The 16,493-nt window shown below is 40.2% G+C and overlaps 1 protein-coding gene across 2 annotated transcripts; it reads left to right on the top strand.

Annotated features, from left to right (window-relative positions):
* The first annotated feature begins 6,234 nt into the window (after positions 1–6,234).
* DYNLT3 (dynein light chain Tctex-type 3) lies at positions 6,235–13,975 on the top strand. Of its 2 annotated transcripts, XM_040468728.1 has the most exons (5): positions 6,395–6,546; positions 8,681–8,722; positions 11,044–11,167; positions 11,804–11,881; positions 12,169–13,975. In XM_040468728.1, exons 1-5 carry the CDS (start codon positions 6,406–6,408, stop codon positions 12,243–12,245), a joined length of 462 nt encoding a protein of 153 aa, XP_040324662.1. In that variant the 5' UTR covers positions 6,395–6,405; the 3' UTR covers positions 12,246–13,975. The 2 variants fall into 2 exon arrangements, with proteins under 2 accessions (XP_040324663.1, XP_040324662.1); XM_040468729.1 differs by lacking the exon at positions 8,681–8,722 and having other exon boundaries at positions 6,235–6,546.
* The last annotated feature ends 2,518 nt before the right edge of the window (positions 13,976–16,493 follow it).

The following is a 16,493-nucleotide window of genomic DNA, read 5'->3' as shown; positions in this document are numbered from 1 at the left end:
TTTCCCCTGCTGCTGTGAAAACTCCACTGTGGGTGGATGCCACAGAGTTATGGAGGCCCCAGTTGGTTTGCTGAGGGACATTTTCTACCAGCCTGGATTTAGGTTGAAAAAAAGGCAAGTGAGTTGGATCAATTCAAATGTCAAATGTTTAGCAACAAAGAATCAAAGAAAATCACAGCTTTTTTCACTTTGTGGTGGTTCCTAAAACAAATAGCCAAAAACCAAACTCCAAAATGCCTCCAAGAGATATGTCCCTAGTGCAAACCCCCCAGTGAGGGCCTTCTTCACATCTGAACAAATTCCTGACACTGGTACCTGATGTCCTCACCATAATGACTGGCAGTCTCCAGGCTCTGAATCTGCCATTCCATCAAACATTAACTAGGGGTGAAACAGAGGTAAGACCTAGTGGGCAGAAAACCCTTCCTGAACAGTTTTTTTTTTTTTTTTTTTTTGTTCTCCATGCCCTTATCTGTGTCTGGAAAGAGACAGTTGAGCCTTGAATATTTCCATCAGTTCTGATGCCTAGTTTTTTCAAGTTTGTTTGTTGATTTTGAGGGGGAGAGGGGCAGACAGAGAGGGAGAGAGAGAATCCCAGGCAGGCTCTGACCTCACAAAGCATGAGATCATGACCTGAGCCGAAATCAAGAGTTGGATGCTTAGCCAGCTGAGCCACCCAGGCGCCCCTGAACCCTAATTTTTATACTTTAGAATAGAGGAATAGAAAATGTGTTTAATCATACTGCCTCAGCACATTGTTCAACATCTGTATCATCCGTATCTTTCCCTAAGGAGGATGGTATATAATGATGATTCTTCCAATGAGAAATACAGTATATGCACAATCCCTTAGTGTCAATTGAGGTCAATCTATATATGTTTATATTTGATTATGCGTTTGAAAACCAGGGACGGATCATGTGTTGAATAAACATACATGATTAGCATTAGTGCTTAGCAAATGCTTTATTATGTGGAAACCACGGCACAAATGCTCATTCTGTTCATATTCAGTGTCATTTTCTCCCTGTACAAAAGTTGCTTTGCTTTAAAATTAACCACTTTAAAGGTTCTCATCTGGTCTATGAATAAATATTTATAATGTCCTTTGACTATGAAGAGGTTCATTATCACATAAACCTGGACAGTGAATTATTTCTTCTGATAAGGATGTAGATTTTTGAAGAGCAAAATGACTAAACTTAATGAAGGCATTTTGATGCTTGTAAATACCTTATTTCAGTTCTTCAAAATCATCAAGAAATGTCATTTATGAGACATGGTTTAGAAGAATCACAGAAACTAAGAGCTGGGTGAGACTTAATAGGTTTCCTTGCACCTGTTCTTTCTGTGAATCAGTACAGAACTGACTCATGAAGTACATTTATTTCTTAACCAGTTTATGGTTCCTTTCAAGGCAATAAAGCACTATAATAGACAATAGGGTCAGATTCCATACCCTGAATCAAAAGGTCAGCATTTCCACTAAAAGAGAGAGACGCTAAATAAGAAACTTTGTTTCCCCTCTGTGATGCAAGGAAATATTCTGAGTCCTCAGATTTGCTTCAAGTTTGTGATTTGTGCCTGAGATGGGGCGCGGGTTGCCCATGACATAAGTAAAAATTTTAGCTCAACAAATGGTTCAGACCTTACCACCTTTGCTAAAAATGGCACGAGGAGGGGCCAAAACACACAAATAAATGAATCCTCTAAACCTTAGCCCAAAACATTCTTATTACTGTCTCGCGACTGTGTGAACAAGCAGAGCGTACCAGAGACATAAATGTAATTTCACCTTTAGCTACACGAACAAGAAGTAAATCACAATAAAAAATCATGGCACAGGGGCGCCTGGGTGGCGCAGGCGGTTAAGCGTCCGACTTCAGCCAGGTCACGATCTCGCGGTCTGTGAGTTCGAGCCCCGCGTCGGGCTCTGGGCTGATGGCTCAGAGCCTGGAGCCTGTTTCCGATTCTGTGTCTCCCTCTCTCTCTGCCCCTCCCCCGTTCATGCTCTGTCTCTCTCTGTCCCAAAAATAAATAAACGTTGAAAAAAAAATTAAAAAAAAAATCATGGCACAGACAAGGACAGAAAATAGAGGAAAAAACATAAGCTAGATATCTCATATAGAATCTATGAGTCTGCAGGAAAGGCATCAACCTGTAAAGGAAAGTCTTTCTGTTTCTTCCCTGGTTCCTGTTTACTTCCCTCTAGCCAATGTGTTAATCGTGGTACAGTACACTAGGCTTTGTACTCAGCTACCCTCTTCACTCATGTCCCCTGAGACGACCTCAAATACCAAAAAGCCAAAGGAAGGCATCAAATAAAAGCCAGAGAAGCTGGTAAGCACACTGTCCCCTCGCTGTGACACCAATACAAAGCTTCTTATACTCCTAGTAACTCACTTACACACACCCCCACCCGGCTTCCATGCCCACAGTACGATATAAAGGAGGCACCAAGTAGGAAAGGATCCTCCTTGCTTCTTGGATCTTGGCCTCAAAAATATTTTCTTTTCAATCATCCAACTTTCTGACCCTCACTCTCTTTCTTCCCATATCACTTCTTCTAAAACCCTCACCGAAGCAATTCTCTGACCCCATTTGGATCTTGAAGGCAAGGACCCGGTTACTTTTTCACTGTTCATTGCTACTTACCCAACTTGGAATCCGTGATCTATTAGCACAGACCCTCCTCTGAAAATGCGTTCAAATCCCATGATCCTCTCTTCCTCAGTTAAAATCACCTGGAAAAACCCCAACCCTGGTTGATCCTACTCTTCTGCTCATGCTTCCAAGGGCTGAATGTAGCTAGAAACCATAACTGGTTTCACTTTGAAATTAGGACCATTCCCTTCCTATCTCATCTAACTTTCAAGTTCCCATCTAACTTCTTTACATCATTCAAACGATTGCTTAAATATTTTTTTCAGAGGAGCCTTCTCTTATCACCTCACCCAAAATAGCCTCTCCTCCATCATACTTTATTCCCTTACTTTGCTTAAATCATCTTTGTGACACTTATAACTACCTGACATCCTATACACACATATACATATGTACATAAAAATATATATATAAATGCCATAGAGACACAGAATTTTTCCTGTCTCTATTTTCACCCCTAACACAGGGTTTCTCAACTTCAACACTATTATTGTGTGTAAAATAAGTTTTGTTGTGGGGCATTGTCCTATGCATTGTGGGATGTTTAGCAGTACCCGTGGCATCTACTCTAATGATGACAGTCAAAAAATGTCTCCAGATGTTATCAAATGTTCGCAGGAGCCTGGAAAGGGAAAAAATCTCCCCTGATTGATAACCACTGCTCTAACACAATGCCTGGTACACAGTGGGTACTAAGTAAACCTTTGATGAATAAATGAATGACCAGATCACAGGTCACAAAAAAGCTCCAAGAATTAATATAATTTATTGTTCTAACTTCCTGCAGAGCTGTATTTAAATCTTACCAGGAGATCTTACCTTGTTTTAATGACTTCCATAAGGGGAAAGAAAGGATTTTCCACCAAGTGTTCTCAACCCTGACTGCATGTTATAATCACGGGGGCAGGGGGGAAGCTTTTGCAAAATTACTGATGCCAGCCTCCTCTCCAGAGCAATTAAATCCGAATCTCAGGAGGTGGAGTCTAGTCTAGTCTAAACTTCCTCCTATGATTCTGATTTGCAGCGAAGGTTCAAATCCTGTTCTTTTCAATCCTCCAAAGACTAATTCCATAGCAGAGCAATCCTCATAGGTAGGACATTTCTCCTCACACATCTACATTGGTGACCAGCTTTTGAGAGAAAGTGTATATGAGCATAGTAACTTCTCCATTTATATCTTCTATTTCCTGCCCATTGTTGAACCATTTTCATTCTAAGTAAAGCAATTTTTTTAAGGTTTCTTTTTGAGAGAGAGAGAGAGAGCATGAGTGGGGTAGGGCAGAGAGAGAGAGAGAGAGAGACACAGAATCCGAAGCAGACTCCAGGCTCTGAGCTGTCTACACAGAGCCCAATGCAGGGCTCAAACCCACGAACCATGAAATCATGACCTGAACCAAAGTCAGACACTTCACCGACTGAGCCACCAAGTGTTCCTGTAAAGCAATTTTTTAAATGTTTATTTATTTTTGAGAGAGAGAAAGAGCACGTGTGCGTGAGAAGGGGAGAGGCAGAGAGAAAGAGAGGGAGACAGAGGATCCGAAGCAGACTCTGAACAATCAGCACAGAGCCTGACACAGGGTTTGAACCCACAAACAATGAGATCCTGACCTGAGCTGAAATTGGATGCTTAACCGACTGAGCCACCCAGGTGCCCCTAAATAAAGCAATTTAAAAATTAGCATTTTACTCTTGATAATTCGGAGAAATGTATTACCATGCAATTTTCCTTTGTAATAATGGCTTGTGCTATGGAAGAAAATTCATGTTATCATATTGGGACCAGATATTATAAAGGCCTTAAAACAGTACTGTGTGAAAATCTTGACTCAAAGTAGCTCACATACTAGAAACAAAAGGATTATAGAAGCAGATGCCTGAAACGGAACCCACAGCAAAGCATGGTTAGCATTACAAATTGGAGAGTTCCCTCAATATTTACATAACATATGGTGGTCTCCTAGTGAGAACATTAATAACTGTGATTTTAAGTGTCTTATTCAAGTATACAGAATTTTTCATTCCCAAAGTGGTACCTCAAAACTTGAAAAATGAACTCTGGTTCTCAAAGATGAAGAATAGTTTTGAAGTGAAATAAATACTAATTCTAGAAAAGCTTTCTTATGGGAGTTAGCTGTTTCTCTGTGATTTGAAATTGAAGGACTATCAGCCACAAAACAAGTAGGCATAATCTCTGTCACCATACTGCAATGACTTCAGTATAATAACTCTGGTATACAAAATATCCTGAAACAGGAGAAATAGCCTTCCTCCTCTATGAAGTACAAATGCAGCTTTTCTGCAGCAGCTTTGCAATGAACCACAGTTTAGGAGAACCAGTAACAAACTGCACATTATCAAGTAAACAGTTCATAAAATGAGAGCAGAGATGGAAGGGCCTGAGATTCAGAAGCCCAGGGGTCCAGTTAATACCTATGTACCCTTGTCCAAGTTACTTGCACCTCTCTGAGATCCAGTTTTACTTGTAAAATAAGAGAGTTTGCCTAGATTACTAATGAACCTTCCAACTTTGATTTTAGTGAGTAAAACGGAATAGCAGTTGAGGTAAGCTGAGTAATGTGCCCACTCCCCCACCCCACCCCGCAAAAGATGCTGACATCTGAATCCCTGGAACCTGTGAATATGTTATCTCATGTAGCAAAAGGCACTTTTGCAGATATGATTAAGTTAAGGCCTTGAGAGGGAGACAGAAGGAGAAGGTAGGAGGATGGAAGTAGAGGTCAGAGAGGAGAAAGGATGCTAAATTGACAGCTTTAAAGATGGAGGAAGGGGTCACCAGCCAAGGAATGCAGGCAGCTTCTAGAAGCTGCAAAAGACAAGTAAATAGATTTGGGTGTAGAACTTCCAGAAGGAACATAGTCCTGCAGACCCATTTTAGACTTCTGAACTCCAGCACTGTATAGTAAGTTTGTGCTGCTTCAAGCCAGTAAATTTATAATAACTTGTTATAGAAGCAATAGAAAACTAATTTAGGTTAAGAACTTGGGTGATACCACCAGACTACCTGAGTTTAAATCCTTCTATTACCTACTGGATCTGTAAAGTTTGGCAAATTACTTAAACTCCCTGTACCTCAGTTTGTTCTTGAAAAATGGGATAATGGTACCAGAAACAAACCTGCTGGGTTATTAGAAGTTTAAATGAGGACGTCCTTAAGATCATCTGGAAGTTAGTAATTTTTAGATAAATGTAATCATTGTTCTGCTAAATTTTGAATTTAATTCAGGATATTTGTACCCTGTGTCCTAGAAATCACATATTTCTTTTCACATAGTCATTGAGGAGGACCAGCATAGGAGCATTTACTTTTAGGAGTTATGTGCAGAGCGTTTCATTTGATCCTCACAATCAACCGTGAAATAGGTATAAATTTAAGTTTTCACACGAGGCTGTAGGAGGTCAATTCACCCAAGTAACGGAGCTAGTAAGTGGACAAATCAAAGCGGCTTGTACATTATTACATTACCTACAATTGTTGGCTAGATGGTAATGACATGAATACGTGCACATAAATACAGCAGTGGGGACTCAAACAACACTGCGGACTGTAGACTGACGCTAGGTCTCCCCATCTGATCACACTGTCGCAGTTTCCAGCTCTTTAACACCCATCTCTTGTTTCCAGAGAGGTCGGAAGCAACGGGACAGAAGCCTCCCATCGCGCAGAACCCTGCCCATGCTCCCAACGAGGGGGTGCCTTTTCTACACGAAGGCGGGGCTCTCATGGGGGCCGCCCCGAAACACGTATGGGGGCGGAGTCTCCTAGAAGGCCAGTGCGCGGCCGCGGATCTCCACCAACCCATCGCTCCGCCCCGCAGGAGACTACGCGCCACCATGGAGGAGTACCATCGCCACTGCGACGAGGTACCGCCCCTCGGCCACCCGCGAGCGACCCCCGCCCCCGCCCGCCTCGGCGCGGAGTCTCCGCCGGGTGGTCTTCCGGCGCCAGGCGGCCGCGAGAGTTGGGGTGCGGCGCCCTCCGGGCCCGGGTCCTCCCCTCAGGGCCGGGACCCGCCCCGCCTGGCTCGGCCCGGCCACCGACCCCGAGGTCCTGAGGGTGGGCTGAGAGCCGGGGTGGCAGGGGCGGCTAAGAGCGCGCGGGGCGGACGGGGGAACCGGGACCCAGGGGTGGAAGGACGGACTCGGGGTGCGTGGGGGATGGGGATGGGGTGTCGGGCGCCGCCCGTCTGCGAGACGGGCCTTAGAAACCGGTCTGCCGGGCGGCTTCCTCTGCCCCTTGGCGTCCCCAAAGCAGGTGGCAGAGCCCCCCTGCCCGGCACCCTCGTCTGGGTGGACTGGTAGGAGGTGCTTCATGGATTACGAGCCCTTGCTTGCTGACTCGGGCTTCCCGGCATCTCACCGGAACTCCATGGTGTCTGTTGTTACCTTCCTGTTACTGATAGGGACTCTGACGTTCATGGCGGCTAAGTGGTTTGCCCAGAGTCAAAGCTGCCAGGACTGACAGATGCTCCATTTGAACCCAGGCCTCTGGCAAACACCTACAACTCTGGCTTCACTTAACCACTAGGAGGATGAGGCCTGTCGGATCCCAGAATAACCTGTGACAAGGCTGAAGGGCAGAATAGACAAAGACATTTTCTGTCCCATGGTAGCCACAGGTGAATGGTGCAGTGAGAAAAAAGTAGGCACCTGGAGGAGGTGCCACAGAAAATAGTGTGTTATTAGACCCGTGGAAGGGGCTTCTGGTTCATCCGTCTTTGGGATGTGACACTGCGCAGAAGCTACAACCATATTTAACTTCATTCGTTCTGTGATGTAGGTTAGTGGGAAAGTATTCTTATTTTAGCAATTGAGGCACAAGCAATTTCACTCTCAGACATATCCCGCAACAAGTGCTAGTCTCCTGACTCCCAAGAGGGTTCTGTACTGCTGCACTTCCTAAATATAAAGAGAAATACAATTACGTGTCACCATGGTACCCAGTACTACCTGATGATTTACTGACCTCCCAAATTGAAGTGAAAGGAACATCATTTAATTGGTAGGCCACTTTTCAAAATAGACAATGACCTTAAGATAAAATGATCATTTTCATAGGGTCAAAACGTGAGAGCCGTTTTCATAATCCGTTTAGAATATTTTTATCCCTTTGTTGTTGGGGAAGTCTGTGGTGTAATTAAATGATTTGAAAATATTTTAATCTGTGCTTGAGATGATACCTATCCCCAGAATTGTTTTTTGAACTAATTTTAAGTTTCATAGTGGGACTTACAGAAATGGTCATGTCATAAAGCACCTTGTCTCCATGGAAACAACTCATGTATTACCTGAAGAGTTTTGGTTTAGTTTACAATCTTATCACATAGCCGAGTTCTCTACTCTAGGACACTTGGATGTCATTAATAGTTGCTTTTAACTCAGAATTCTATCAAGCCACTCCACAGCAAAGATTAAGTTGCCAGACCTATTACAGTATTAAAGTGACATTAATTTAGAATGATCAACCATGTTCATTATCTTTAATTCAGGAAAGCCACGTTGTTGCCCAGCATAAGTTAAAAAAAAATTTGAAAACCATCTATTAATCAGTCTCTTCTCATGGACCACCTCATTCTCACTTTGCTGTAGCCATTTCCTATATACTGATGTCTGTGTATACATCTTTATCTCCTCCTGCGATTTCCTGAGCTTTATAATACAAACATTATCAATCCTAGGGCATTCATCAAAAGCACCAGTTAAAGCTCTTTAAAAAAAAATATGGTTGCCCAGGCTGTGCCCCAGACCTAATGAATCAAAATCTCGAGGGAAGTAGGTGGGGAACACATTCTGCAATTTTAGAAGTTTTAGAAGTGTTCTAGGTGGGATTAGCAGCCTCCATAGACCTGATGTTACCCCTCACCGCTATGGTCTGCTGTCACTAACACCTGTCCAGGTCAGCCTAGGGTATTCTGTGTGTCATCACATCTAGAAATAAAAGGAAATCTGTGTTGAAAGCAGCTGTCTCTTTTGTGGGCCCCCCCCCCCCGCTTCTTAGGTTGGCTTCAATGTTGATGAAGCTCACAATATTGTTAAAGAGGTGAGTTACACATTTTGTTCATCTTGAAGCTTGTTCTGTTGACTTTCAGTACAAAGTTATAAACCTTAGTATTAAAACAAGATTTTTAATATTTGCTCTTTATAGGGGTACCTCTATGTTTTGTTGTATACTATCAGGCATCCTGGGGCTAACTCTGAAAGTGATGTTGGAGTATTAGTCTAGAACACTGGTCTCCTTTTTCTAAAACTGATGGTCTGTCTTTTGAATGGAAGAACTTGTATTCCAGTAGGCCAAATATTATTTTAAATGTTAATGCTATAAAAGTATGTGTGTATGTGTATCTCACACGCCCACACTTTTATGTCTGTAAGCTATTTGTATATGTCAAAAGACTGTAGAAATATGCTTTTTTAGCCCAATATAATTGAAAAATAATCACTTAACATCTTCTAGACACTGATATGCTAAATCAAAATCTTAAGAAAATTATTTGAAACATGAAATCTGGTCCTCCTAGTAGGCAAACAGACAAGAAGTTCTATTTGGGAATCAGTTCTGGCAGAGGAACTTGAATTATTATAGTCATATCACATCCAGACTATACTGTGGGTAAGGTATTTATAAACACTTAATAGTCCTGAGTCATTTTTCACTGTACCAAATCCTAGAAAAAAAATGAGTTGGCCCAGAAGGCAACCTTGTATTGTAGGTATGGTGGTTAGGTCTGTGTCCTAACAGGCCCTACCTGCCTTTAGTCTGGGCTAGGTTGGCTTGCCCTCTGGACATTGAGCACCTCCTCAGTCCATGCTGAGACAGTGCCTCGCCTGTCTGAATGTTCTAGGGCACAAGCTCACCCAGAACTGGCCTTGTACAGCTAGATCAACTCAAGGTTTGAGAGCCAGACAGGCACCTGAAAATCCTGCCATATTTTAATAGTTCAGAATCATGTATTAGAACTATGTAGTACAGCATGAAGACTCTAGTTAACAATACTGTATTGCATGCTTGAAAGTTGCTGAGATAGATCTTAAATGTTTCCACCGTAAAGGCAAAAAGTGATAACTACATGGGGAGATGGATATGTTAACTAAACTTACTGTTATCATTTCACAATATGTACGTGTATCAAATTATTGTGTATCAAATCATCACATTGGACACCTTGAACTTACATAATGTTTTATGTCAATTACATCTTTAAAAAAGATTTTTTAACATTTATTCATTTTTGCGAGTGAGAGAGACAGAGCATGAGTGGGGGAGGGGCAGAGAGAGAGAGGGAGACAAAGAATCAGAAGCAGGCTCCAGGCTCCTCTGAGCTGTCGGCACAGAGCCTGATGCAGGGCTCGAACTCAAGGACCACGAGATCATGCCCGGAGCTGAAGTTGAACGCTTAACCAACTCAGCCCCCCAGGCACCCCTATGTCACTTACATCTTAATGAAGCCAGAAAAAATAAAACAGCAGCAGCAATAATGATGAGGGTGATCTCTAACATTGCATATGTGCTTACTCTGTCACAGTCACTGTGCTTGAGCACTTGACATTCATGATCTTACCCCATCCTCACAACAACCTGGTAAGATGAGGCCGTTATCTTTACTTTCAGGATTAGGAAAATAGGGGCTCTAAGAGGTTGTGAGATACCTCTGGATGTGGATATAACGCATGTAAGTCACTGACAAAAGGTCCCAGTGACTAGATGGCAGAAGCAACCTTACAACTAAGCTTGTGATACTAAACCAGCACTCTTTGTCAGATATCAGAAGTGGATGTGAGTGGGCACTAGAAAATTGCTTAACTGGCTTGTTCTAGAGCACCTGAAAAGTGCTCTTTGTTGATTTACTTTTAGTGGCAGGAGGTGCGAGCTTTCTAGCTAAGTTAATTACATAATATAAATGAAAATGTAATTATTACACATGAGAATTCTGTTTTTAAATTAGCCTCATCCTTTGTTTCTAGCATCTGAAACCTACTTCAAATCCCAGCTGTTTCAAAGTCATTCTTTAACCAATTAATATCACCCTTTCTTCGTCTCCACTTCCCCTCCATAATCCTTTTATGAGATAACTTATCATCTTTGATTAGTCTTTCTTGGGCTACAGATTTCTTTTGTTAGCTTCTCTGCTAGCTCTTTACAACAGAGGCCATGTCATATTTATCTTTATATGGCCCATAGTATCTCACAGAGTGAGATAATATGTGCAGGAAATATGCGTTGAAAATTCTAAAACAGAGGCAGTGCATAATAAATATTTACCAGATGCATATTTTCTAAGATGCTTTTGGGGGTTATAAATGTTTATGAATAAACTTTTGTTGGGATTTGTATATGTCTTTAACTGTCCTCTGCCCTTTTAGTGTATAGATGGGGTCTTGGGAGGTGAAGATTATAACCAGAATAACATCAACCAATGGACTGCAAGCATCGTGGAACAGTCCTTAACACATTTGGTTAAGCTGGGAAAAGCTTATAAATATATCGGTAAGTATCCATGTCCTTCCTCACTAGTCTGTTCCCCTATGTCCTCATGGTCTTTTCTGAATTTAGAGCATGTAAATGAATGATACACAAGTTGAATCCTAATAGGATATAAAGGGCTTCTGGCTTATGCATCCAAAGATAATATATGGTAATACCTAAAAGATGGAGATCTTTCACTACTCAAAAGCAACCACCTACTTGTCCTTTGCAGCAGCACCTTTTGCATTTGCATCAGCTACCTCTTTCCAGGGAAGCCCACTCGGCCCCACTGTTTTCCTGTCAGTAGCTCTGTGCCTCCTTCTGTGTAGGACTGTGAAGGGCCACACAGTAATTGTTTAGCCAGTGTCATCTTTTCTTCATTTTTGTGTCTGGATTATGCCCATGGAATGAGGCACCTGATTTGGCCCAGATTTTTCCTGCACTACAATCACCAGTAGTTATGGCAATGGGCAACAGACTGGATCCAGTGGAGGCAAAATCACGGCAGTAATCAAGAGGACTTATTTTTTCTAACCTATTCAGCAAATGTTTGTTTTCTGTTATTTTACAGCTTTTAGAGCCTGAACTCAAACACTCAGATCTTACATATCTTTTCCTTTGCTTGTAAGTGTTCTCATTCTGCAACTTTATTTTTAGTGACCTGTGCGGTGGTCCAGAGGAGTGCATATGGCTTTCACACAGCCAGTTCATGTTTTTGGGATACTACATCTGATGGTAAGAGACCTTAAGCTGATTCACACAAAATCCAACTTCTAGTAAAGCCACACAGTGCACTTATTATCAAACGCTTATTTATCTCTAATTAAATTTTGAAAAGGCTATCAACCGGATTGCTATGTACCTAGGAACAAGCATGCCTCAGACAAATACAAAATGTGAAGATGTAACAAATTGCAGGAAATAAGATATTAAAACCAATGAGATATTTTAGTAATATTCAATATTTTGGCAATTTCAGTATTTTGCTAATATTTCAAAGTCTTTTTTTGTGTGTGTTTCAGGAACCTGTACCGTGAGATGGGAGAACCGAACCATGAACTGTATTGTCAATGTTTTTGCCATTGCTATTGTCCTGTGACACAGTAAAAATGTCCGGCCAAAGCCGTTAAATTAAGAATTTGTCAGTGTATCCTTTCTAAAAAGGTAATAGTTACTTGTTAATGTATTAGATGACAAGCGTGCAATATGCTTCAAAAGCTCTCGACAAAAACTGAATATTCTAAGCAAAAGCCATCTCATAGTAAGTTGGCAGATTAGCTCATTCTACACAGCATCATTTACATGGGAAAAATTTAATGTTGGCAAAAAACAAAAACAAATATGGCATGACATGAAAATACAATCTTATATTTACACCGGCTTTTCACTAACATGTGCGTAAGGAGATGGAGAAATCTGTTCAGATAATAAAATTCTCTTTCAGCAGAGAAGTTAACAGGGATAAGTATATGAACAAAAAAATGCTGCAAAGATAAATGTGGAGAAAATGATAATTAGCTAACATTTCTTAGTTTTTGATTTCTCCTTAGTTGTACATCTAATTTACTGGAAAATAGTTTTCTTCCGTACCAGCTATTATTACAGTAACAGCCATCATTGACTTGTTTATTTTTTCTGAGGATTGTCAAAATGTTTTTTTAAATTTCAAACTCTTAGATTTACATGTGAGGACCAATTAAATCTGGTAACTTGCATTCCGTGGTGAAACAAACCTCGTGATGAGAAGTACATGACACTAACAGCTGCCTTACAATGGACTAATTTCATGTAGAGCTAACATTTATTGAATTCCTATTATATGTATATTTCTCTGTTAACATTATAGTTCTCAATGTATTGTGCAAATTCCGAGTTTCTTTTGGCACCTGTTCAGTTGAACAACTAACATGTTCAGGGCAGAAAAAAAAGAATTGTTTTACAAGAAGAAAAGGAATCTGATTATCCATGTAGAAGTAAGCAAAATGAAAAGCACTTAATGCTGACAGAGAATTAGAGATGTCATTTTAAGAACTGCTTCCAGTAAGTAAAAAAAAAAAAAAAAAAAGCAAATAAAATATGCAACTCTTAGTTAAAGGCCTTACTAGCAGTATAACTAGACAGGTAGCAAATTTTGTCATTGCTTTAGTTACAACCATCTGTAAATAATTTAAATACTTATTACATGAGGTTCAAATTGAGTGGAATAAAGTATAAATTCAAAGTATACAATCATTAGCAGGTTAATGAATATCTCAGGGCTTATAAAATGTAGTTAAATTTAGTAAGAAGATAAAAGATGAAAAATTAGGGTACACAGCTGGTCACCAAATGCGAAGTCAATCTGGTTATTTAGCCCGGAAAACAAAAATAATTTTGCATATTACCACTAACACTAATATATAGGGAGGAGAACCATGATTCATTGCATTTTGAGGGGAAGGAAAGGCTTAGTATTAATACTGACAATATTAACATAGTATTCTTGTAGGAATACTATGTGCATGTTTGATATGTTGCTGTGTAACAGTAATTGTTCAATGTTTAAGAAGAACATTAAGAAAATACAAGGGTAGAGTTTCATGTGGGGAGCTACATTTTTGGCACGTCAAAAATTCTCATAGCCATTATCTTCATCTTACTTTGCGCTGCTGGCTTTTGTGCCCTTGAAGATTATAATAGTGACCAAAATATCTGTGCAGTTAAGGCTTGCTTTTGATTATTGTTATTGAGGCCTGATTTTAAAGGAATAATAATGAAAAATACCTCGTGAACTTGCTATCTGCTCTGTTTTTATTTAAAATATAATAAAGATTATCTTCCCGTGCTGTACTTTTGCTTCTTGTATGATCATTGAATAGTTAAAGAAATGGCACCGTCCTCACTCTAGGAAATTCTCAGTAGGAAGAAGGAATAAGGAATGTCAGACCACATAGATACGGCATACAGAGTAAATACCAGTAAAATAGCAGCCCGAAGCCAGTATGCAACGTTACAGCATAATTAATAGCTTCTATTCTAGGCCTTATATTTTATGATTTTAACACAAAATTTCACTTTTAAAAAGTCAACATAAAATACATTTTGTAACTATGTGTTAGCTTTTAATGACTATTTTTGGCCAGGAATTTTGCCCTGTTTGTCAACTTGCAATTGAGTTGTTGCTGTTTTTATTTTTAATTAAAGACTTTAAGTATATAAAATTAGGGTATTCAAATCTAAGTACTAAGTCAGATTTTTGTAAAGCTGCAATTTTATGTTTGTAAAGTGCTAGTATGCTGCCCTAAGTTGATGGCAACATCTCATTACGTTTTCTCTAGTAAAAAGTACTTTTTTACTCTTCTTCCCAAGCTGGGTGTTATCTAATTATGAGTCACTGAAAGCATTTCACCACCTATAGTCATCATCACATTTTTAAAGTAATCTTACGATAGTGAAGATTATATTTTCAAAGTCTGAGTAAACAAACAAAAAACCTGTCTGTTCCTGATAAGTTTCTTTTTTAATGTTCATTTTGAAAGAGAGAGCACAAGCAGAGGAGAGGGGCAGAGTGACAGAGGGAGAGGAAGAGAGAATCCCAAGTAGCGCAGTGCTCAACGTGGGGCTCAATCCCACGAACCCGGAGATCATGACCGGAGCCAAAATCAAGAGTTGGATGCTTAACCAACTAAGCCACCCAGGTGTCCCCCTCAATACGTTTCTTAAAAGTGGGAGAACACTCTGACTCTTTATGACAAAGGAAGTAGATCGGTCACAAAGCAGACACCAAAGCAAAGTTTGAGACATGAACTGAAAATTTCACCCCACGTGTTACAATGTACCCAAGAGCAATTTATTTTAAAATCCAGAAGGTGGAGCTATTTTTGTGGCCAGAAAGATTCAGTAAAATTGAGCTTTGCAGATTTGTGAAGTTCCCTATAAAAGGATCTTACACATTCAGCTCTTACAGGATTTAGATGGCCATCACCAATATATGCTAAGTGGTCCAGGAGATCCTGGCCCACCATGTCTAGTTGCAAACCCTGTAATTCCCAGTGAAGTTCCACTTAATGCCATTCTATGTCATCCTTGGATGTGTAGGATATATTGACAATCCAGGACTATTTAGACATCACCCCCATTGCTTCATGAAGAGTGTCTGTTTCCAAAGTGGTTTCTAAAGATCTCAGAGACAAAGCTGGGACTTTGAACAGACACTTGTGGCACCACTGGTATGGTACGTATCTTCCCTATAGGACAAAACGTGGGCAACTATCCCCACTCTGGGATCCCATAAAAGTGTAGACTATGTGGGGAGGTTTCTTTGCAGCTCTGCCTTACCCCGTCGGGGAATTTGATGCCCGGGCTTATCCAGTAATGCAAACCTGACTTTATTCATGCTGAAATACATATCTTTATATTTTCCTAAAGACTTCATCTTTTTAGGTAGTTTTTTTTATGAACACCAGCTTCTACCTTGAGATATTTCAGTGTGGGTTTCTCAGGGCACCATTTTACATGAGCCAGTATTATTACTTAATGAACGTTCTGTCGACTCGCTTTCATCCCCTGTAATACCTTATGGAGAAAATCTGCATGAAAATGATTAGATTTTGGTGTGTACTGACCTTTAATTTTGTAGGCTAGGAATTTGGGTTAAGCTGCATGTGCTAACATAGGCTTTGAAAGTTAATGCTCATGCAGAATACCACCCAAAAATGATCAGGGTTAGAATAATGGTTTCTTAATAATCAAAGTAAACTTGTTCTGTAAAGGGAAAAAGTGAAATATTTGAGACTTTGCAGGCCTTTTGCAACCATTCAAGCATGCTGTCGTCATATGAAAGCAGCCATAGACCATGGGGGAAATGCATGGATGTGACTGTGGTCCAGTGAAATTGTTTACAAAAACAGGTGGCCGGCTGGCTGAGCTTACCAACCTCTGCAGTAGAGTAAGAAGTGTTTCCCAGCCACTTAAAAAAAAAAAAAATCAGACATTAATGGATCTGAGAACTTTTTTCTTTTTATTGTTCTCAGTTACAAACAGTGGGACACAAAGCATTTTTATATATTGTGTTCTTATTATCTTGGACTCAGAGGGACCTTATCAGGAAACCAAACCTGTACTCTCTTTATTAAAAGAAAGAAGGGCCACAAATCAACTTTTCCAAAACTAAAGTATTCCTTTTTTGATATATATCACCTAACTTTTCCCTAGTTGACAGATAATTTTATATCTTATTGTCTCGAAGTTCATTTTACCAGCTTAAAGAACATTTCTGAAAAGGTCCACATTTTGTGTTTTATTGATTTTTGCTATTTTTGTGGGGAAGATAGGTACCTAGTCTACCTAGAGAATCTTCCACACATAC

Source organism: Herpailurus yagouaroundi, unplaced genomic scaffold (assembly GCF_014898765.1).
Source record: "Herpailurus yagouaroundi ecotype Mexico unplaced genomic scaffold, PumYag 67793, whole genome shotgun sequence".
NCBI classification, from domain to species: domain Eukaryota; kingdom Metazoa; phylum Chordata; class Mammalia; order Carnivora; family Felidae; genus Herpailurus; species Herpailurus yagouaroundi.
The sequence above is the reverse complement of the archived record's forward strand: the minus strand, read 5'-3'. Positions and strand labels throughout refer to the sequence as shown.

What these genes read in the sequence shown, in the direction of transcription:
- DYNLT3 (XM_040468728.1), top strand. Translation starts at nt 6,406, where the DNA reads ATGGGGGCCGCCCCGAAACACGTATGGGGGCGGAGTCTCCTAGAAGGC. An exon ending in ACCATCGCCACTGCGACGAG is followed by an intron (nt 6,547 to 8,680) that starts GTACCGCCCCTC and finishes CCCGCTTCTTAG; the next exon opens with GTTGGCTTCAATGTTGATGA. An exon ending in TTGGGATACTACATCTGATG is followed by an intron (nt 11,882 to 12,168) that starts GTAAGAGACCTT and finishes TGTGTGTTTCAG; the next exon opens with GAACCTGTACCGTGAGATGG.